The following is a 23,124-nucleotide window of genomic DNA, read 5'->3' as shown; positions in this document are numbered from 1 at the left end:
AGAATACGGTAATAATTCGCACATTTTCCAAGCCATATTTCTGAGAGTTTGCAGAGTTTCTTCCAAAATATTGTACAACATATTATACCACCGAAATAATCAACTGCTTGGCTGGACACACAAGACTTGCTCATTTTCTCTTTTCAGTCCAAGTTTCAGGTGATATTTCTACACAATTTCTTCAGCCAAACCAACAATAGAGTAAAATCATTTCCTAAATCCCCTTAAGAGTTTGAACTATTATGCATTTTGCACTGAGCATCAACTCTAGAAAACTTGTTCTAGGAGAATCTATCAGAAGCAACTCTGCTGAAAGTCAGCTTAATTCTTCCAAACTCAACTATAAGAGATCTCCAGCCGCACTGGGTAGCAGGGCAATCATATATATATATATATATATGTATAATTTTTTTTTTTTTTTTTAAAGTGTGCATGTGTGTGTGTGTATATATCTCCCCAGTTTGCTCCTGTTTCAAAGGAGCTCCGTCTTTAATCCAGAATGACCCGGGGTTGCACTCAGGCAGAAGCTGTCACTTGTGTTCAGTAGACGATGGCCAGTTAGTAAGACCAAACAGCGATGTTTATATGGTCTGTAGACTTGCCGGTCAGGCTCAAGCTACAAAGCTCTGAGGCAGAGACAAAAAGTTCAAAGATATTAGAAGAGACCGTTAACAGAGGAGACGGCCCTCAGGAGCTCCTTGGGCGAAGGCCACAGCATCAGCGCGTGTCCAGCAGGCACTGTAGAACCTACAGAGGAGCAACATGCTGCAGATGTACCAACGGATGGGAAAATCAGAAATGGAGCTTCAATCTTCAACTGCGGGGAACCCACTTGTGAGACTGAAAGCCTAGAAACCCCGCTTCGTTAGCTGCGCTGCTCACGTAAGGACTCGTTTCGGCCCTGCACCGGAGCCCAAAGCAGCAACTCCAAGGCCAGAAGACGTTGTAAAGCCATCATGGCAAGCTCTGGTGCCCAGAGCCAGAGCATTTTACTGAAACCAGACCCCGGTTAGAGTGCACCGAGCAGCTGACACAGGTGGCAACTGCTGTCAGACACTTCGCATCAGCAGCATTAGTCTGTGTGCAGTTATGACCAGAGGGCTATTTTGTTTTTATGTACAGAGGTTTACTACCACCTTATAAAAGAAGGATTTCCAGAAGGCAAATGGACCGATGTCTCAAAATAGAGTGTTTACATTAACGCTTGGCAAGCAAAGCCCTGCAAACATAGATGAATAGAGATAAGCTATAAAAACACCACGGACATTTACTTGCTGGAATAGTAGCTTGTAATCCAATTTCAAGTCCTTCTGCCAAGTGTTACACACAGCATCTTTGTGTATGACGATTTCAGTCCTCGTCCCCCACCGCCCCTCAGCAAAGATTAGCCAACAAGAAGAAACAGCAATTCAGAAAGAACACTCCATTTAAAAAGCCATTGAAATGGGAAGTTATGATCTGGGTATATCGGAACCCACTGTCCTTTCATTTGTAGAAACATTAAAAGATCAGGGAAGGACAGTAAGTACTGCCTGAGCAGCAAACAGGGATGCCGGAATGAGGGCGGAAAAACAAACCTTTCCACACCTTTCGGTTGTTAATGGAGAACAAATAGGCTTTCCCTACATTTGAAGGGCTCACTAGAGCCTCGCTGATGGAATTACTGCTTTGTAATTAAACTCCTCTGCTTGTTTCACACAAAATACACAAAGAGCAAAGTTGCATAAAGCAAGATAATTCGAGCTAGCTTACCCAAAACGAAATGGAGAAGGCACCTTGCACGGCAGAGTCACCAGCCAACAGGTAGCACACAGTGCCATGCTAACCCAGAGCGCTGCGTCTGTCAAAGCCAGCTAAACAGATGTGAGCTCTGCCGATAACTAATTTTCACTACAAACACAAGCTGGTAATACTGATACTTTTAAAATCTTGATAGAGCTTTAAGGCAGGAGAGGGAGAGGAAGACAAAACAGATGGTTTCACAAACGGGTATGCCAACCAGCCATACCCGCAGATGAAAATCTCTCGAGGTGTTCAAACTGACTACCCTGCAGCCGGAGGAAAGTCGAACACCGAGCCCTTTCCCACTACGGCTCTGAACACTGGGTGCCATGGACACGTTCAGTTAGCACAATACATACCTGGGAGAGGCGGGTGCAACCTCACACTCTGCTGCAATTAGACCAGGAGGAAGGGTGATCCAGCTCTTAAGTGCTGACTTGATTCTAGAGACTTTCCTACTTTTGAAAACTGTTTTAACAGCCCAAATTACACTAGGTTTTGGTGTTTTTAATGCATGAAGCTGTATTTTTAAAGCTTCCATCTAATTTCATCTGATGTATGGGAAGAATTCTTCTCCCATTTGACTTTAGTTTGACACAACATAAGAAAGATCCGTAATTCAGTTAATCACTCATCATATAAACAAAGAAACCTCTTGAGAACCAGAGAGCAACATGTACATGTATTTGCAATGCATAAGAGGCTATTTTTTTTTAAATGGTAACAATGCAATCTATTCAGTGTGAAGAGTCTGTGAGGCCAATTAAATACTTTGGGTTCCATAATTATAATTGCAGTAATGAATGGAAAGGAGCATTACAGCTTGCACAATGCAGCTCCTATTCAATTCAATGATTCAGCTCTTGTCTGCTTTCAACTAACCTTTTGTGTCTCTTCGTATCAGATCTTGCAGATTACTTTGAGTGTAATAAAAATACCCCCAAATAGCCCAGGTAATGTAATACATTAAGCATCCTTTGATTACGCCTACATGCAGTCTACAGAAGGGATTATGCACTAATGTTCATATTTATTTATTTTAGACATCAATGAAAATTCAGAGGGGCTCAGGCCACCATCTGAATACCCCGGCAAGCCCACGGTGACAGGGGAAAGCCAAAATCTGACCTCCTGGGTTTGAGGTTTTCTCCCCCTTTAAAAAAGCTCTTCATGACCACCCCCCACCTTAGGAAAGCTGTTTCAGTGAAGGACTCCTCTACCTCCTTTACTTCCCAGCAGCCTACCAGCACCTTTCATCCGCTGTAGGTATGCAGAGACCAGCCTTAGGAAATGGAAGAATTACTCCCAAAGAAGTTAACCCAAAACTGCTCCATTTCCACTTAGAAAAGTAAGACGTATCTTTTGTTTGGTTGGTTTTGGTTGGTCAGTTGGGTTTTTTGTCAAATATTCTCTCGGTTCCCCTAATCTTGATGCCTCTGCTTTGCTGCATTCAATATATTTTGAGAATGAAACACCTTACAGGAATCCCTTAACTTTCTCAAGTATTTCCAAATACACCAGAGCTGAGGTAGATTTTTTTTTTTCCCGCCTGAGAATTATCATCTCTGGTAAACCCTCCCCATTGTCTCTCACGGCCAAGATGTAGTATTTGGCATACAAATGTATTTTTATACCCTCTGACACTCCTCCTCCCCCCACCCTAATTCTTCAACGGGTGTCAGAAGGGAATTAGGCATCACAGAAATACCAAGGAAACTAGCTTCATCCCCTCCCTTTTTACATCATTGCTCTATTCTCAGGTTTGGTAGGGAAAGTTTTCCTCTAACATTAGCAATGACGTTGTTGATCTGGAATAGGCCAGCAAGCAGAAGGCTCAGCAAATACAAATGCTGCATCACACTAGGCTCTGTGCAATGCACATGGTGCAAAAGTCATCGACACACACAAACGACTGTCTGGAAAACAGGAGGACAGAAGGGAAACAGAAGCAAAGGCTGTCAGCGTTGGTACCGTCAATACAAAGGAGGTCTGGAAAGCAAGCTGCAACTCTGCCCACATTACCTCAGCTGTGACATTGCACACACTGCCTTCCCAATGTGCAACTGCACCATCCATGTGCACAGTAAATACGCTAAAAGCATTAGAGGTGAACCTCGGGCTTTGGAAATACAGGAATACAGACTGTGCAGGGAGCACAGGAGCTTATTTCTAATGCCACAGTGGTTTAAACTTGGTTGAAAAGCCCGCAGATGACACACACACACACTCCCTGAGCGAGGCTCCTACACGCATCTTGCACTTCTGACAGAATTGCGATTTCTAGAGCCACCCAGTGTACTGCTTGCCCATCTCCAAGATTTAAAGACTGCTGACCAAGGCTGCAGACAACCTCTTCCTTTACACTGAACCAATTAGCAAAGTCAAATATCTCACCCATTAGTCTTTGTTTCAGTGAACACCGTGCTCCCTAAGCAGGCCAGGCAGCTGCGACTACAGGGACTCAATGGCAGAGAAGCACAATGATGCTGGAAGAGATATTTAAGTTTCTGTTTTTACTTTAAAAATATATTCATCCAGCCACAATTCACTGAAAAGGATTGCTTCCTCACTCCCCCCAACGGCCATGAATCTCTTTAGAGAGAACATTACATTACACCCATAATAGGTTTATGCAACATAGCGCCTATTTGCTATGGTAGTCATGTCTCCAAAGCATTCTCTCCTTCCTTTTCTAAGCTTCAGAGAAGCTCGTTTTCCCTGAAAGAGAAGAGGGTTAACGCTGGGCCAGCGCTGCACATGCACTAATTTCCCCACTTGTCTTGAGGAAATGAAAACAAGAGATTTAAGCAAATCCAGTTTTATGAATTCAAAACTTCAGACACTACTCACAAGACAGCAAAGCAACATCCTTCATAGATTCATAGTGAAAGGGAAAAGGTAATCTTAGTGATGGAAGGCCCCAAAAAGGCAGATCCTAATCTGGGCGAGTAGAAAATCTTCCCCTACCTACAATAACCAGGCACTACAGTGATTTATTACAAACCCGAGGAGACAACAAAACCCACCTCCTTCCTTAGGATTAAAACCAAGATGCTTTTGGACTGTCGCTGCTCATCAGAATCTACTCCGAAGATCTGATCACCTTTGCCAACAAAAGCCCTGTGCATCGTGGCAAAATAAACATGCTAGCTGGCCCTCTTACAGGATTTCTGCTTTCTTTTCTTCACCGCTACAGATAAATATTACATGCGCAAGGCAGCACACTCAGCTTCAGCAGCAGCTCGGGCTGGGACATGGAGCTTCATCCCCAGCGCTGCAAGGGCTGCTTTGGACAACTGCAGCCAGCTTGCGTCTCTGCTCATGTAAGACCACGAAGAAACAGCTTTTAGAAAACCTTCTGACATCACTGCCGGCCTCCAGAACCTCAAGAAACTCAACTGGGCATCATATTAACCTGAGCACACCTTCCAGTTACCTACATTTACAATTGGTTTTATTTCTCTTGGGTGTTTTTCAGAAAAAGACTGATTAAAAAAGGCCTTCCCACCCTCGCCTGGTTGAGGATGGCTCATCAAAGGTCAAAAGGAACTCTGTAAGATCATTAATTACTCAGCCTTCACGCTCACCGCCTTCTAACGAATGCAAGTCATAGAATTCATCATCCGGAATTTAACGGGACTTACCAAGAGCCACATGCAGCGGCATATTTGCCCGTAATTAATATGGACCTGTAAGAAACTCCAACGCTGCCACAACCTGGTCTGAGAGCGTGCACGTGGCCACATTAGTTGACATTTCCTGTTGACTGAATTAGAGCATCTTTTAATGAGGCTCACTTCAAAATCATTTTAAATCCATTTGCTCATGTCAACATCAATGTATTCAGCATTATTTACCAATTAGTAAACCGGAAAGTATTCTTTAGATAATCTAAAATCTCAGTAAAATATTCAACATGTCATTCATTTACTACAAACTGCCCTATAAAAACAAATTACTGGAACCAGCTGTCACAAAGCAACAAGTGTCTAAGGACAGAGTGCTTTTTAAACCTAGGGCTTTCCAGAATGCGTCTAAGGCATTAGCGTTAATACCGATGTCACGTCTTCATCTCCTGCCAAACTCGGTCGTTTCAAATGCTGTCCAAGTCCCAAAGGAGTGGGCGAAGCAATTGCAGGCGTTGACACCATCAGGAGGATGCAGATCGCTCTGTCTTGGAGCACAGGAGGATATCCTGACAGTCAGAGGCAAGAGCTGGGAAGGGGTTCACTCTTCTGAAGCATCCAACATCCAGGCTTTTGCCTTCCAGCCCCTCAGAAGCATCCCAGTGCTGAGGACACAGTATCGTGAAGGAGAGGCTCATGACCCGAATTAGGCGTCTTCTCAGGTGTCCAGCTAGGGAATTCTTGCCTGCCTTTCCAGGCTTATTCAAGGCTGACAGATTAAGCGATGGGAAGGTATTTTCCACTAGATCAGGTTGGCAGGGATCTCAAACAGCTCTCTACTTCCAAGCCAAATCCAGCGAAGCGGTGCCAGGGCTGCAGCTCAGGTAGGGCGCGTTGCCAGCCCCACGCCAGCCCAGCCAACGACTGCTCTAGAAGGATTTCTAACCCAGCAAAACCCATCCGGCAGCAGCCTTCAGGCGAGCTTGCCTAACGCCTGTACAGCCTGCAGTCTCGGCAGGGCGAAGATCGCTCCCCTGCCACAGCATCATACACCTCCGCTGCCAGAACCACCCCCAAGTAGTTCAACTGCACCAATTCCCTACCAGTAGCAGGGCCGCAAGCATTAGAAAAAGGAGGATTCTGCATGCCTCTGCAAAGCCTTCTTTTTTTTTTTTTTTTTTTCCCCTCACAAGAGAGAAAAACACCTCGTTTTCCCCTAAGTTTTGCAAGTGAGGGAAGGGTGGTTTGGAGGGTGGTGGCTTTGGTTTTTTTTTTCATCTCTGGAGTGTGGCAGAGCAGTAAATCTTTCATTATGCTCTGAAGAACGTCAGGGTTGGGGCTTCATTTTGGTCTCAGATTAGACTCCTGAAGCAATGAATCTTCCATCGTGGAGGCCATTACCAACACAGTTTTCCTTCATTTTGCACTGCTTTATCCCTGATTGTATTATCAAACTTATCTCCAACCTTCCTTCGGCTGCAAAGGGCTCAGCAGGCCTAGAGGCTTTTCAAATATTCATCGACCAGAGAAGCCAAAAGCTCAAAAAGCAGGAGCTGCTCAGGCAGGGCAAGCTGTCCTACGCAACCCACCATTCCGATACCGCAACACAGTCAAAGAGCTGAGTACTATGTTACTTGTCAGTATTATTTGTCCCTTTGCTAATCAATTTGACACAATTCTCCAATTTAAATTGTGCCATATTTCAATAGTTCTTCCACTTAAGATCCCTAAGTCCCTTAAGACTCCCACACAGGCATTTGATAGGACCACCCTGAAGAGGACGCGGCCTCGGGGCTGTGCTGGAGCCATGATCCTCGTGCAACAACCCCAACGACACTCCGGCCTGAGGGATCATCGCTGTAGGGAAACGCAGGCGGTTTAGTCAACGCAGCAGCCCAAGAGCCCAAGTCCCTTCTGTCCCAATTAGCACTTTGACATCAGGTACAGATTAAGAAGCCGGCAGGAAAGGTGAATGACTCTTACCAGGAACGAATCTTGCGACAAGGGTCATACCTCAAGAACGCTTAAGTATTTGCCTTGGATTCAGGCCGATTATTAAGTCAGCCACAGTGATCTGCCACAGCGAATTAATGCTACAACAGCCCAAGAATTACAGAGTAACCAGAGGAGGAACACGGACACAGGCTTGAAACGCGCTGCAGTAGTTGGGGAGAAAACCGACCTTTCAGATCATATTAAAATCCTCTGATGCAGTAGGATCTCAAATTACTGTATGCAAATTGTGATAATTTAAAGGCATTTATAAAATCCAAGTAAAATAGTCCATGAATATTGAAAAATGCTTAAGTGCCAAGTTAAATGACAATTTTCAAAACACACTAAGGAGATCTGATCGTAACAAACCAGTCCCATGAAATACCATATCTATCATCAACTTTTTAATTACCAATTGATCAACATGTAGACAGTGTAATAGCTTTCAGCTTTTAATTACTGAACTATCAAAATTCCAACCAAAAAAGGAACCTCCAGAGATGAAACTGTAATGCTTGATTATTCATTGCTACATAATGAATGATTTGTTTTTAAACAAGATGTCAAGTTCCTCATGTAATCCATCTGGATGTGCGACTCTGTGAAGCTTACACTGCCCATACTAAGTACTCGGGGTTCCTATTCTCCCTTTCTCCTGACCCCACGAGTGAAGACTTCTTTTTTGGTTTTCCCCCCCTTAAGGCAAAACAGTCCTGAATCAAGGGGCTGAAAGGCAAACAAACTGCCAAACTGCGCTACGAATCCAGACAAGCCACTTCATCTCCCACCAAAGGGACAGGTTTTGCCTGGGAGGGAACAGATACTCCTTCCAACTTGTCTATACTCCCAAGGAAGCAGCTCTAAACTGAGAAATACATCCACCAAGCAGCGGGCAGAGAAGTGCTGCTTTTTGTTTCACACATACAGCGCTGTTAAGAAAAACCAGTGCCGTAAGAACCGGGATGCAACTCCCAGGCTTTCTTCACGTAGCCTAAGCCATAGCAAGATATACACGACTGCACATGTTAGTATTACACAGAAAAGTATGTTGGGGTGGGGAGAGACTTGTTACCTATGCCCTAAATTCAGTATGGAGTGCATTGTAAGCAGCCAGCGGACCGACCGTGTCTCCAACCACTGCCTTGCAGCAACCTCCTGCCCAGGCTTTCCGCCTGCTGGCAGCTGGTGACGCAAAGCCCTGCGAGGTAGGAGGCACCATGGCCACCAGGGATCTGGTCCCTGCTTCTTGCACCAGCAAGCTTCGAGGGGTCCGGGGTTATACGGGACCAGTCACATCCATACTCTCCCTCCACACACAGCAGGACCTGCTTTTCCCTCCCTCGTAACCATTACCACCTTAAACTACCTCAAAACCTCAAATAAAACCCCCCCAAATTTTCATTTTCATTGGTCGAATGCACAAGAACTGAAGATCTTCAGCAATGTGAAGACGTGTCTTAAGGCTGCAGAGAGCCCTCTACAATCCACACCCCCCCAGAGAGGATTTTGCCAAATCCAGGCTCTTTGCATTTGGAGAGACATTTCCCAGAAATACTCATTTGTAAATGCAAGGGATCTAGGTTGGTATGTAAAGCATTCTGGAAGTAATACTATTAAACAACGGTAGTTCAAGCAGAGTGTATTAGTCAATTAAAAAGAAACTACCAGTAAATAATGCGTTTGTTCCTTCAACCCCAGTGGCAATGATTAACATCACTCATCCCGAGCCCCTGGTGTATAACCTTACAGATGTTTTCTATGCATACCATCCCTGAATAGTTATTCCACACAATGGCATCTGTTCCCACAAGAAAAAAAAAGGAACGAGGACCTTTTGTTTCTGCTTTGTTACAGCCTCGGAACCCCAGTTGTTGCCAGACAATACCTGACAATATTTCCCCAATAAATTCACCCACTCCAGCCACACCTAGGGTTTGATTTGTACACAGAAACCACAAGCTCATTTCATGCACTTCCCCGGGAAGCTACTAGTATGCATAGCTTGTACAGATTTTCACATAAGAAATTCAGTAATCAGTCCAGTAGCTGTAAGCACTTATGACAACAATATCTATCAACACTTACCATATTTAAAACTAAATCATGTAAATACAAGTCAGCTCTCCTCTGCATGCTGATAATCCGGACAAACGAAGGCTGAAAAAAGCCACTCCAAGAGGAGACTAAACATACAAAATCACGTACGGTGAGAAACAAATACCAATAGCGCTCCAAAATTGCTGAAGGCAAGGAGAAAGCGGGGCCGCTCACCGTTCACTGACGGCGGAGCTGGGGGAAGCACCCAGGGTTACCCTGCCCCGCTCTACACCCTACGAGCAGTAATTCACGCATAACAGTTTCCCAGAGCTCGGCCTCTCTTCCACGGGATCTGTATATTTTCCAGAAAAACAGAGACAAGTTGCTTCAATACCTACTCTCTCTCTGCCTTTGAATTCCTTATAAATCCTAGGAACCCATTTAAAGTGAAAACATACCAATTTCAGAGGTGCTTTTCTCCCCCCTAAGATGTACCGTTTTATTGTGCTTATTAAACTGACAAAAATTACTCTTTAGCTGATTCACTCAGATGCAACTTCTATGGAGGTTTAGGCAACCGACTTCCTAGATGTTTATAAATCAGCTGAGCCAGGAGAAGTTATGCCGTAAATAATTTGATTTTTTGGCACAACAAAAATACCAAGTTATTAAAACTTCCACATCGTTTTGGATTGCATCTTTAATGGGCGCCAGTTTCTTTGACTGCTACAAAGACATTTTATCTAAAACAAAGAGCAGCTGTGTTTCCAAAGGTTTCCCCAGCGAATTTAGCGATGGTTTGCAGCGCCAGGTTCACTCTCTGGACAGTGAAATCCAGGAGAAGCAAGGAACAATCCACACTGTTTTTCACCAACATCCTCCACATCTGTGCACACCCACCAGCATCCCCATTAATTCCAGTGCAAAATCCTTTCATCCCTATGGGCACAGAAAGCCCGCTCAATCGGCCAGTCCGCTGGGCTCTCCCCAGGAAGAGGCAGATGACCAGGCTCAAAATAGCTTACTAATCCTTATTTATTTACCGCAGGATAATTTAAGCTACTCCCTTCTTTAGGACAGAATTTATACAGCACAAAGGGGAGGGAGAGGACGGGAGAGCGAGGTACCACTCATTTAGCCTGCGACATGGCAAACCCCAGCCCTGCCAGCCCAGTTCCTCCTTGGCAGCCCCCCGTTACCACTCTGAGCAGCCCTGGCCATCGCGGGAAACCAAGGCAGAGTCACGTCAAAGACCATGCAAAGGGGCAGCGACCGGTGCAGTGACGTTTCGTACTGAAAATCTGTGGCATGGCAACACCCAGAAGATTACGCTCCATTTTAAGGCCTGTTATTTGCACGTACCACGGGTTTCTTTGAACTGTTCAGGATCTCCTACCCTCTAGATGTGCAACACTGTCCCACTGACAGCTTCTCACGGCACGAGGCCGTGCGGTCCCTGAGGATTAATTCCAGGAGTTAATAAAAACACTGGACTCAAAGCAGCAACGCACACCCCTCACCCACGGATACCTACTTTCGTTCTCTTCTCCTGCCTTGGCAGCCTTGAACGTAAACCCAAAGAAGGCAGATTTGGGGGGGGGGGGGGGGGGGGGGGGAGGGGAGGGTGCGGCGCACGGGTGGGAAGGAGAGGAAGAAATGGTGGACTGTGAACACAACGGGTAGTCTGCAAGATATTTATTCTTGCAAGGAATTAAAAAAAAAATCATTCTATAGGAAACATCAAAATCATATTTAAGGGGAGCTCTCACTAAAGACAACCTTGCCCATCTCGAAGAGGAATGAGAGGTATAGACCTATCCAACCTCAACAGAAAATTGAAAAAGTACCCAAAAAAAGACAGCTTTATCTAGCATATGACACGCACCTTCCAGAGTTGCATTCCACGTACATCACGTTGTGTTAACGTACATGAAAACTTGAGATCCAATTTACCACAGAGAGCCTGGAGGAGATAGTCAATGTATAATCGTGCATCTGAAATTCTCCCAGAGCGATTTAAAGGCTACATCAGTGGTTTTGCTATAAACCCTCTGTTTACAAGGCTCTATATATTCTTATACAGCAATAAGTGATTTGCCTCCAAGTATTTTCTTTATTTCTTGTCTACAAGTTTCTCCCCCTTCCCCTGAAGATGTCCAAAGGGAACAGTGTTAATCTCCTATCTATCCCACTTTAATCTTTGCTCTTACCAAGAAAAGACGCAACTGCGCTTCACATGCTGAAGAAGCAATATCTGGCAGTTACGGATTCAGGGAGAGTTGATTAAATGTGTATGTTCTGTTAAAGATTATATGGAACGATTAAGAGTGTAAGACCTTTAAATCAAACGAGAAGCTGTCAATGTGGACAGAGCTGAAAAACCTCAGCGTGGGAGTCACTTTCAGTAGTTCTGCCTACTAGGGTAATGACTAACGTCTCTTTCGGAGCCACTTGCAGACCAGAAGCTGAGCAAGGAGGAGGAAAAACAGTCCTTAACTGCAGTAGGGCAGAAAACAGCAGGCACACATCGTGACCCTATAGATAGGCTCTCTTAATGACACAGCACAAGCCTTCATTCTGAGCAGTCGGTAAACTGTTAGGAAATGAAGGCAAGAAGCAAAAAGGTAAGTGACAAAGGAGAAGTTACGCTCAGGTTTCACCCACCCAAAAGAATCTCTCCGCACATCCATGCTCCAATGGCAACTATGGACAAGAAGCCGGAGCAAGTTCAAGGGGTCCCGCCTCAGCCCTACCACAAGCTGCTGTAAGCATCTACAAGGCACAGGGATGGCACGCTGCCTGACAAACCACCTGCTCCAAGCAGGGATCTCCGCCTCCCCCTCATCCACCAGCCGGCACCGAGGACACGCATGCTCCACTACCCGCGTCCAGGAGAAGCAACGCGCAGCTCACAGCAGAGCTAAGGAAATACTGGCTGGCTCAGCAGGGCGCCTTATTACGGCCGAACTACACCCACTGCTCAACTGCAAATCAAAACGCTCGCGCACATCAACTTAATTGGAGGCCCCGTCGGCCGGTATGCGCTAAGGAACTGCGCGTAGTTTCTCCAGACTCTGCACAGCATGGTAAAACACAAGGGTGGCAAAAAAATTAATCCGCCTAGAGAACTGGAGTTGCTGTCAAGCCAGCCGAGATTCTCCCCGGCACCATGAAAGCGCTTCACACGGCAAGCGGTGGCGGGGGGGGGTGGGGGGTTCGCTTTGTTTCCTCCCTGCTGCACCCATCCTGAAAAAGCAGGCTTGCTCCGAACAGTCCTAACGAATCCAAGCCATCCTCCAACAAGCCCCGTCCAACAAAGCTGATGCTCGCTCGATGACAAGCATTCACGGCTTTGATGTTTGTCAACCGGCTTTCCGCCCAATGCCACGAAGCCCAGTCAGGCTGTCATCAGGAAACGATAACGAAAAACAGCATCGCTCAGGATCTCAGCACCAAGCAACGCCACCAAGTTATCCAGAAGCCTTTCCCCAAGTAAGGCAGGAAAAGTGAACTAGGCATGAATGCTTTTAAAGAGCTGCTGACACCTAAAACAATGTGGCACACTTTCTTGTTAAAAAGAGCTCACGCAGCGCCTATCCTCAAGTCAGTTAAAAAGAGCATCTAATTTTATACAGACTGGGGAAAGCAGGGGGGAGGCAACTCTTAAGAGCTTCTCTGCTCCTACTGAAGTCTTCTAACATTATAACCTACGTCCACATTCGCTGCTGCGAATAAAGATATCAAAGAGGCAAGTAATGGAGCACAAACAAACAGCACAAATCATGTTTTCAAGCAAAATAGCTTCGAATGCAAATCCGAAACAAACCAAGCTACAGCAACAGTTCCCTAAACGTGACTATTTCAGGTCTTCCTTGCAACGAAACCGTCAGAATTAGCTGACCGACCTCGTAACCTAACTCCATGAAGCGATACAGGGTTTTTGTGCTTGTCCTGTATGCTTAAGCCACCTGGGTTTGTCCAACCTCAACCTCACCACACCAACGGATTATCTGTGGCATAAAAAAAACCCTTACCTGAAGCAGTACTGTCAAAGACCCGATTAGCACCTTTTAGAGCAGTGCTCCTGAACGCAAGCCATCTTATCCACAGCATCCGGCAAGAAGTTCAGCATCGCGTTCTGCTTTAGGAAAGCAAAGATGACAATACTTGCCGTTCTTCTCCAAACCTCAACCAATTGAGCTAATCCATGCAAAATGCCTGAGCCAACACAACCACGTAACTAAAGGCGTTGCAGCTTCACAAATGTACAGGTAAGTGACTGTTCTGATGCTATGGAGCACCGCAAACATTAAGGACTGGGGTGGATGTCCACGTGCCTCCAGCCAGCGCAGACACAAGCCCGCGTAAAGAGAAGACGTCTTTGCAAGTGAGCCATAAGCTGGAGCCAGCAGCTCTTCCCCTGGGTCTGATCCATCCGTACAATTTCAACGCCTTTCAAGGGCCAAAGGGCAGCTGTTGCCCCAATGTTATCCCCTGCCAAACCAGGGTAGCCGGGTGGGGAACGGCTTTCAAGAAAGCCACCGTGCCTTTTCAAGGTCACAGGTACATCAGCGTCACGGACCGCGTCTCAGAGAAGCCTTGCTGTGATAAAATGCACAAAGGGAGAGCACTCTCTCTGCACTCAGAGTTGGGGACGAACGTTCCCCTTCTCGGATGCAAACTAAGGGCCGGGAGGGTATTGATGTTAGCGTATTAGCCCAGCAGCTAGGCATAGCGCTCAGGCTGTGCAAAGAAAGTTTTCTTTCTAGCCCAATTTTAGCAGAGCCCTACTTTGCTGTCACCCCAGCTCCAAAGCTTAACATCACTAATATTTAAAAGTGTTCTGCGAGGGAAGCTGCCAGGCAGCCTCATTTAAAAACAGAAAAGCGGCAACAAGCAGTTTCTCATGCTTGATCCGATTACTCTGATCTCTCTTTTGATGCTGCAGACTCAGACTCGTATTTCTATTACTGCACGGGGGAAGCAGGGAACGTCACTTTGCTGCTTGATATTTCTTTCTTCTCTGTCACACTTCGGAGAAGGGATATGCACTGCAAAGCGCTGGAATAAAGCGGATGAGGGGTCTGGGATGCAGCCACCTCCCAGGTGGAGATGTCACGCAGGCTGGTGGTACCAAGGACCCCCATCCAGGCACCACTCGCAGTGACGGCACGCTGTTAGACCTCTCTCGCTGGAACTTGTCAAGTCCCGATTTGGTCTCATGCTGTCCGTGAAAAGTTCGTATCTATATATAGCATTACTGCTCCAACAAAAAGGTGCGTTTCCCCATCAAATTTGGAGATCTCTTCGATCTGAGCTCACGAGAGTCATCAGGTTTTGGATTAGCACTTGAGTGCATCTTTGTGAACAGAAGACCACCACAGCCAGAGCCTGCTCCAGAGAAGACCAACTCGAGAGACGTGCTGATGGCTTGGGGAATACAATGACATTTCCATTCTGGAAGCAGACCTTTGAAGAGATTACAAATCAGATTCAAGGGCTCACTAACACTGCTAAAAAAGGACACGACAAGATCAGAGAGGTTCATTTGCAGCCGTAACCTGAACCCAGGGTTTTATATACCCAACGCTTGCCAAGCCCAAGTGCAATTTAAGGAGGCAACGCTGGCCCCGCGGGCGTCCTTGGCTCTGACGGCTACACTCGCATCTCCCCTGCTCCGCAGGTAGAGATCACTGTCCCCCATTGCTTCCATTGCTTAGCCAAGGACTCCAGAAAACATAGCACAAGCACCGCAGTTTTGCCATCCTATTGAAGAATCAGGCCAGTCATGTAACTGCTTAGGGCGAGCTTCACAGCTGGCCTTGGCAGAGAAAGTAAGCTTCTAGCACCGCTACTTCCCACTGCCAAACATACACCTGGGTTTTAAAAAGCACTCGCCATCATGTACTGCCAAGAGCCTATTTTCTCTTCAATAGTTGCGCTTGACTGGCATTGCCACTAAGAAGAGGGGAGGGGGCAAGGCGGACTGCATTCTTCAGGCAGGACCCACAAAACCAGGCAGCACTGCTTTGGAAGGAAAAAACCAAGTCAGACCCATCAAGAGCCTGCCAGAACGCAGCACCGACACACCCGACTGTCGGCAAACGGACAACACCGAGAAGCTGCCAGCATTTCCAGTGACAAAAAATAACCGAAACATCAAGACTAAAGAGATTTTTCAGTTAAGCTACAGACCGCAAAACTTTTGTATTTCTGAGCAAAGAGACGTACTTAAGTATCACTTTGATCCTTTATACCAGCACCTTAATGGGGTCTCAAGTCTTGTAATAGATTCACCTTGAGAATTCAGTAAGGTCAGAATGTTTTTAATACCGAGTTTTTAAACCACAGAAGAACATAATCAATTAAAACCAAGCCGTAGGGTAAGAATAGCACGCTGGCCCAACCCTACATGCAGGCCGATAAAAGTTCCTGGTACAATGAAGTCAAGCATTTTAAATACAACAGGAAAGCCACCGACCGCATACAGTGGGCGAGCATGTGGGAAGAGTTCAGCACCAATTACGAGAACCACCGCTGCTCCTCATGTATTTTTATCACTCGCTATAATGTATTTCGAACGGGTGAATCGGATTGACCTGAAAGACAGGCTTTCAAGAGTCCTGTGCAGCACAGTTTGTGGGGCTCCCTAACACCTAACTCAATGCCATACAAAGACCTGAGGCGAGAACCTGATGCGCAGCAGAGCAGGAACACCCACAAGTTCAACAGGTAACAAGGATGCTAGGAAGGAGAAAAACCATTGTTACAGCAAAAAAGGCCAAGAGAAACCAGGCGGATACTGATCCCACACAGGCAAGGGTCATGAGAGGAGCCAGCCTGCACCCGCGCTAGTTGCAGCTGGGGCTCTTTCTGCGCTTGCCAATTAAAAACCAGACTATCTAAATTCAGCCCATGGCTCACCCACAAACGCCAGCTCGTCTCAGAGCAACGTGGGCCAGCTACCATGCACCGACGTGTGCCCCAACCGACAAGCTCCCTTGTGTTTCAATTACCAAAGTTTTGATTGAAGCCTTGTGGTATTTTCCTTCAAAAAATGCCTGCCACACATGCAAAAACCTACCCTTTTTCACCAGCACAATCCCCTCAAAGCCAAGCGGGCCAAAGTGTCCAAGCCCATGCTGGACGACCTTCAAAGCGTTCTGTGGTGGAGCTCCCCATTAACCACAACAGCAGCTGCTAGCTACAGTGTGCAATTAAATCCCCAGGAAAGCAACTGATTTATGAAACTTAAACAAGTACATACCACTCATAATTACAGCATTCCACCTAGGGTCTCTCCTTCATTGCAGGTTTCCAAACAGAGTCTCTTTATTTAGTGCTGGTGGGTTTGCACCACCAGAGAACAGCACACAGTATTCCCTGGAGAAACAAACGCAGCTTTTTTTTTTTTTTTGTGGTTTTGTTGGGTTTTTTTTCCTTCCACATAGCATCCAATTTCTCAGAAGAGATACAGATTGCGCGTCCAGCTTTACTTGTGCTCTTAAACCACTGCATAAGTATTTACTTACTGGCTGAATTCCAGCTCCAGCAAACGCTGCAGACTTACAGCCTGCGCTACGCTCACAGCCTCTGGAGCCTGCTAAAATCCCAGCTCCCTGAACCACTGAAGGCAACTTAACTTTTTGGATACAGGGAGCCCCTGCATTCGAGACAGAAGCACTGCCAGGTGCTGTCCAAAAGCAGAAGAGGTACGGGTTGTCAAGCCCCTTTTAAAAGTATGTCAATAATCCCCAGAGAAACAGGCATTAAACAGAAACATCCAGAAAAATCTGCCTACATGCAATATCAGGAAGTATTTTTTTTTTGAGCAAACACCTTCTTAGGAGCATTTAAGTGGTCCATTTAAACGTGGGGTGTATCCCGGCTGAGACAAATGTTTTATTCCGGATGGCCTCAGGCAGACACAGGGTTAAAGAGCTGACCCATTTTTAGTCCAGCAATAGGGCACAGACCACATCCCCATGCCATCGCCCCACCAAACGTGTCTTTGGTTCTGGCAGGGCCGGAGGAAGGCACGCCAAGCCACCCGGGGTTACTGAGTCAGAGCTGTGTGGTACAAAGCCTTCTGTATTTACACACCCAGGAAAGACAGCAAAAGACAAACAAAGAAAACAGCAATGCAGCATCGGCAAAGCAGCCGCTGATAAGGCCCGGGGCTCCCCAGAGGAGAGTACCTCTTCTTCAGCCTCCTGTCCACACAGCCAGCTCCGCGAGACAAACAGCAGCAGCGGTGGCAGCCACCCCTGCCGAGGAGCACCCCAACAGCCAGCAAACATCGATGGTGTCCATCCAGCTGAAGGTGCTGACAAGTGCCCCCTCCTCCGTGCAGAGCGTGCGTGGAGCCGAGCTATCTCCTAGTCTTCCCGTCCTCGGGAGCCTCCTTGGCAGTGGTTTCCAAGCCAGATTGTCATGCTTATAAACCTGCGCTCAACTGCCTACATGCAAGACAAATGAGCCCAAGCTGCAGCCCAGATGGATTACTTTATTTACCAGCCCCTTCCTTGCAACGTTCCTCCAGCGTTTGCATTGCATGCAGAACGCAACCGTGTGTTTTTCAGCGCCAGAGCTCAGCCAAGCCTGAGCGAAGCCACCACAGATCAGAAGCCTTGCCTTGCTTGCGTACAAAGGCTCCTTAGAAACTCACTCCGTATTTACAAAGGAGCCCGGCTTAACACAGCCTCGGTGGGAGTGCTCCCTGCCTTCAAGAGGGTCTTTCTCTGGCCTGCCATGTACGGGGCTCGTTTGGCATCAGCAGGTACAGAGATGACAACCAGGACCACCTCGTGTCCAGCCCTTCACGCCTTTGGGCTACAGCCGGCTTGCAGCTCAATGCCGAGGCCGTCTCTGAACGCCTCCCACGGCTTCAGCTGAAAAGTTATTCTTCCTAAACTGCCGTGCAATGTTGCTCTGCACCGTTAGACAGATGCTGCGTTCCACCCCAGTGCTGACTGCCTCTCAGTATTAGCCAAAATCGGTCCTCGACTCTCTCCCTACTTCACAGGGGTGTTATGAAGTTTAATTAACTGTAAAGCATTGAGATGAGATAAAAAGGCGCCACAGAAACACACGAATCCATATCGCGTTACCAGCTTCGTTTAAACCGGGTCCGGGCACTGCCTATCGCCGTTAAAACCACCCCGCTTAAAGCGGGCAGCCAAGCCATCAGGACACCCTCCAGATCACGGGACGCCACCACGGCGGCGATACAGCGCTCGCGCCGTCGTGCCTCGGGTGGCAACCCGTCCGGGGGACACAACGACAGCGCTCTGCCGTCAGCGCCAGGAGTTACTGCCACGACGCTAATTTTCTCGTCCGAGACTACCAAAGCTAACAAATTGACAGCTTTGAAAAGGTGGGGGGAAAGGGGAAACAAAAAACCCCCGAGTTCTTCAGCCTCAAGGAAATGTTGTCTAAGAGGCATTAAAGCAGGAGGTCTAGGCTTTTATCCTGTGATTCACGATGGAGCACCAAAACCGCAAGACGGTTACCTTCCACTAAGAGCATTGCACTCTCAATTCGCGCTGTGCAGTGCTTTTCTCCGTTGGAAAAGCCCAACTGCATAGGTCAGGCACAGGCACAGAGCTTTTGTTTCTCTTCAGCTGCCTCGCTATTCTACATCGCGTCGCTATGCCCATTAGCTGGGCGGTGATTAACAGGCTTACCCTATCGGAGTGTCATAGCAGCCTTTAGCTAAAAACAGCTCTTAAAAAAAGGATTCGAAACGCAAGGTGAGGTATTAAGAGCCAGACAGCAAAACAAAGAATGAAGGCGGCTGTCCTGCAATAGGGCTTTTATTTTTAATTCGGGCGTCTTTCAACGACAGGGTCTCCAGGTCAAAGCGGTGGGCGATTCCCCACGCCTCGAGCTAAGCTGAACGCAAATTCCACATAAAGCACCTTGCGACAGAAGCTCTGCAAAACTAGGAGGAGAACGCATCAACCACATAAACATCTGGGCGTCTGCTGCTAGGCGCAGACAAGTCGTACCAAAGCGACGCGAGCGTTTCCCCGTCTTGCACTGAAAAGAGCCGGCACCGATGGCTCGTTTCCATCGCTCCTGGCTACCCTCAATGGACGCTTCGGGCTGCAGAACGGCTGAATTCGGAGAACAGAGTCACCCTTCGGGACTTCCGACGCCCGACCAGCGCGCCACTCCGGAAGAGGGCAATTTTCGTCGTCGGAGCCAGCCTTCGGGCAGAAGCCCCCGGCCCCGTCGGGAGACCGCCGATCTCAAGCTGAAAACGACACCGGCCCTCTCCCCACCCCCGTCCTATCCCACCGAAAAGGCCGCGGGGGAAGACCGCGGAAAGCATGTACAACACGCCTGTGAATAAAGCTCTTTGTTCGGCGGAGCTGCCTGCTCCTTTATCCCCCCCTCTTCCTATTAGTGAAATTCAACAGATCGCTCAATGGCCCTCTTGTTCTTCCCAAAATGTCCCGGGCAAATAACGCTCGCTCCTCTTGTCGCGCAAGCCAGTAAATGAAGCCTTGTGCCTCTCCAGTGACACACTGTAAATATAAAGTGGCATTAAGGAGGAATATTTTATCAAAGCCATCAGGCACAAGTGCAAGTCCCTCCTGCGGCTACTCGGCTCAGTGCAAGGGGGATGCATCGCCGGCGCGGCGGCGGGCTCTGCCGCCCGGGGCACTTCTGCCGCCGGAGCTCAGAGGGTTGGGGGGGGCCGGCCCCCCCATCCCCGGCCCCCCCCGGGCCGCTCTCGCAGCTCTCCCGGCCGGTCGGAGAGCCCCGGTGGGTCCCGTTTAATTCCCGGCCGTTTCACCCGAAGCCTCCGAACGCGCCCGGGCTGGAAGCAGCGGGGAGTGCGGTTTCGGCAGCGGGGGCGGGAAGCGCCTGGCAAGTTGCACTTGCATTCCAACAGGTTCCCCGCTCCCGCGGGCGGCGGTGCAGCAGCACCCCACCACCACCACCACCACGGCGGAAAACACCGGGGGGGGGAGGGGGGGGGGCGCGCACGGCAATTACTTTTTAATTGGGAAGCCGCCTGATGAGCCCAGGGGCAGCGGGGAGAAGCGGCTTCCATGGTAACCGGCAGCCCGCGCCGCCCCGACACGCGCGGGTGAGCCCGCCGCCGCCGGGGGTCCCTTCCCCGCCGCCCGGCACCGGCCGGCGCTCGCCCCCCGGCCCCGGGGACGCCTGCCGGGACCAGCGTCCAACTCGCGGTGGGGTGGGGTGGGCTGAGGGGGAGGGCAGCCGGGCGAGCCCCAGACCCCGCCCAGAGGGTTCCCCGAGAGCGACCGCGACCACCCCACCGCCGTCGCCGCCGGGGGCCGAGCCGCCCCGCTCCCTCCCCCCGCGCGGGGCCGCCCCCCCACAGGCCCTGGCGGCGCCCCCCCGCGGGCGGGCCGGGGCCGGAGCCGGAGCTGGAGCTCGGCCGCCTCCTACCTCTGGGGATGATGGCGGCGGCGGAGAGGAGCAGCAGGAGGACCGGGAGGAGGCCCGGGGCGCCGCCGCACGCCGCGGGGCCGCTGGGCTCGGCGCGACCCGCCATCTCCGGCACCTGCTTCGCTCTGGCCGCCGCGCCGGCACCTAGCGACCGCGCGCGCCGCTAATGAGATGCGCGCGCGTCAGCGCGGCGGGAGGGGTGGGGGGAGAGGCGGGGCGAGGGACGGGCCCTGCCCCGCCCCGCGCCAGGGGCAAAGTGCCGGGCGCGGCGAGGAGCGGGTGGCGGTGGCGGCGGCAGCGGGGCCCCTCGGGGCGGGGGAGGGAGCGGAGCCCAGGCCCAGCCGCGCTCAGAGCCGGGGACCCGCCGCCTCGAACAAAGGAAAAAATTCGGAAAAAACACACGCGCGCGCGCAAAAAAAAAAAAACAAAACCAACCAAAACCAATCCCCCCCAAAACCCCCACATCTTCTACAGCTCCTCCAACCCTCGGCCAGCTATCGCGACTCCTGCCGACCGGGCGACAGGCGGAGGGGCTCCGCCACCTTTCCCACGCCAGCGCCCCCCCCCCCCCAGCATCCCCCTCCCGGGGCTCGAGTTTCCCCCCCACCCCCCAGCATCCCCCCGCCCCGGGTGCCCCCCGGCATCCCCCCACCTCAGGGTCCCGGTGCCCCCCAGCCGCCCCCGCTGCCCGGCGGCGCCCGCCCGCTCCGCCCGGCCCCCGGGCCGCTGGAGGCGGTGTTGAGCCTTCCCCGGCTGCGGGGGAGCGGCCGGAGCCCGGCCAACCCCCCGCGGAGGAGCGGGGGGGGGGGTGAGCAGGCCGCCCTGGGCTGATCGCCCCCGGGGAAGGGACCCCCGTCCTCCCTCCCACCCGCCGGGCCTGTGCCAGCATGAGCGGGGGATGCGTCAAATACGCGTAAACCTCATTAATTCGGCTGTTCCGAGTGAACCTGGGGCAGGCAAGTCGTGGGGTTAACTCCATCGTCCGGTCCGCTCAAGGCCGGCGTTAGAGTCACATCGTGGGGTCGGGAAGAGCTTCCCACCCGCCGGCTCGCGAAACAAGGCTGGCTTCCCACCGCCCCATCCCGAGAAGACGCTGGAACCGTCTCCCTCAGGCTGGCTTCGGAGTGTTCCCAACCCCTCGCCGTCTCCCCACCTCGCTGAACGAGTGCCGTGCGTGCAGAGTTTTGGGCCGCCGCAATCATGGTGATCCCCATAAGGAAGCTGGATTTATCCCCCAGTTCGTAAGAAAGCACTCGTCTTCGGACGGGACGCCGAATTCCCTTCTCTCCGGAAGGACTCGAGCGCTGCTAAACAACCACCCGGGCCTAAGCCACTTTGCCGCGAAGCTCCATTTGCCTCGGTGCCATCAGGCACCCGGCTATCCCGTTCGTCTCTTTAATTATGCGGTTTAGACCCTTTTGCACAATATCGTGCATTATGACCTGCTGCGGCTCAAACATCAAATTGAAAGGCAACCCGATTAACTAAAAAGGTTTATAATAATTTAAGTATTCATAGGGTGCAGAACAATAAGTAGTAGGAAATACAATTTGCATAATAAATATCAATATCACAACAGCTAAAACAAACCATGACAAATTATCTGCTGCTAAATGACCGGGAGATTATAGAATGCAAATTGCAAATCCTGAACTCTAGGAAATGACTTCCCCAACCTCCTACATCTCGTTCGGCAGACAAATAGAGACTCGAGATGTACGGAAACTGGCTATGTTCCTGCTGGAAACATCTTACTGCGTTCCATTATGCATCAACTTTAATTTCAAGAGGAAAACGACTTCCTCTGTCCTGGAAGCTTAGCCTCAGATTATTTGTCACAGTGTGTTTAGCAGTTATGATATTGAAGCGCGAGCCCCACTGGCAGTGATTGAAAGCTGTATTAAATCCAGTCGCAGTTGGGCAGGGACAGCAGCTAACACAGGAGAGGGGCATGAAAGAGGGAACCGGCGGGAGGGAGGGGGCCGGAGGCAGAAAGGCCTGATGAAGGCTGACCCGACCCACAAATACAGCCGATATAATCGCAGGCACTACACGACAAGGTTGCTCCCCCAGCGACGCGTCCCACTGACAAGCGGCCGCTCATTTCCAAGACTCGCTCTGACCCCGTCTCTCGAGGGAAGCCAGCAGGAGATGCAGGATGCCGGATAAACCACTCCGCGCCCGCTCCGGAGGCGAGGCTGACGGCAGGCTGCAGCCCGTGACAAACCCAAGGGCCGTCAATGCCTACAGACATCCC

At 49.7% G+C, this 23,124-nt stretch overlaps 1 protein-coding gene across 14 annotated transcripts in view; it reads right to left on the bottom strand.

The window, feature by feature from the left end:
* CADM1 (cell adhesion molecule 1) overlaps positions 1 to 21,035 on the bottom strand; it is a 172,662-nt gene extending 151,627 nt beyond the window's left edge. For 6 of the 14 annotated variants that reach the window (XM_052786701.1, XM_052786702.1, XM_052786704.1 and 3 more), the window contains exon 1: positions 20,868 to 21,034. In XM_052786701.1, coding sequence (XP_052642661.1) covers positions 20,868 to 20,973 — 106 coding nt within the window. In that variant the 5' untranslated portion in view covers positions 20,974 to 21,034. Of the gene's footprint in view, positions 1 to 20,867 lie in introns of all 14 variants that reach the window. The other 8 variants (XM_052786705.1, XM_052786703.1, XM_052786706.1 and 5 more) reach the window with 3 other exon arrangements.
* Positions 21,036 to 23,124: the final 2,089 nt, after the last annotated feature.

Source organism: Harpia harpyja, chromosome 4, assembly GCF_026419915.1.
Source record: "Harpia harpyja isolate bHarHar1 chromosome 4, bHarHar1 primary haplotype, whole genome shotgun sequence".
Classification (NCBI taxonomy): domain Eukaryota; kingdom Metazoa; phylum Chordata; class Aves; order Accipitriformes; family Accipitridae; genus Harpia; species Harpia harpyja.
Note: the sequence above shows the minus strand (reverse complement) of the source record. Positions and strands in the feature narration are given on the sequence as shown.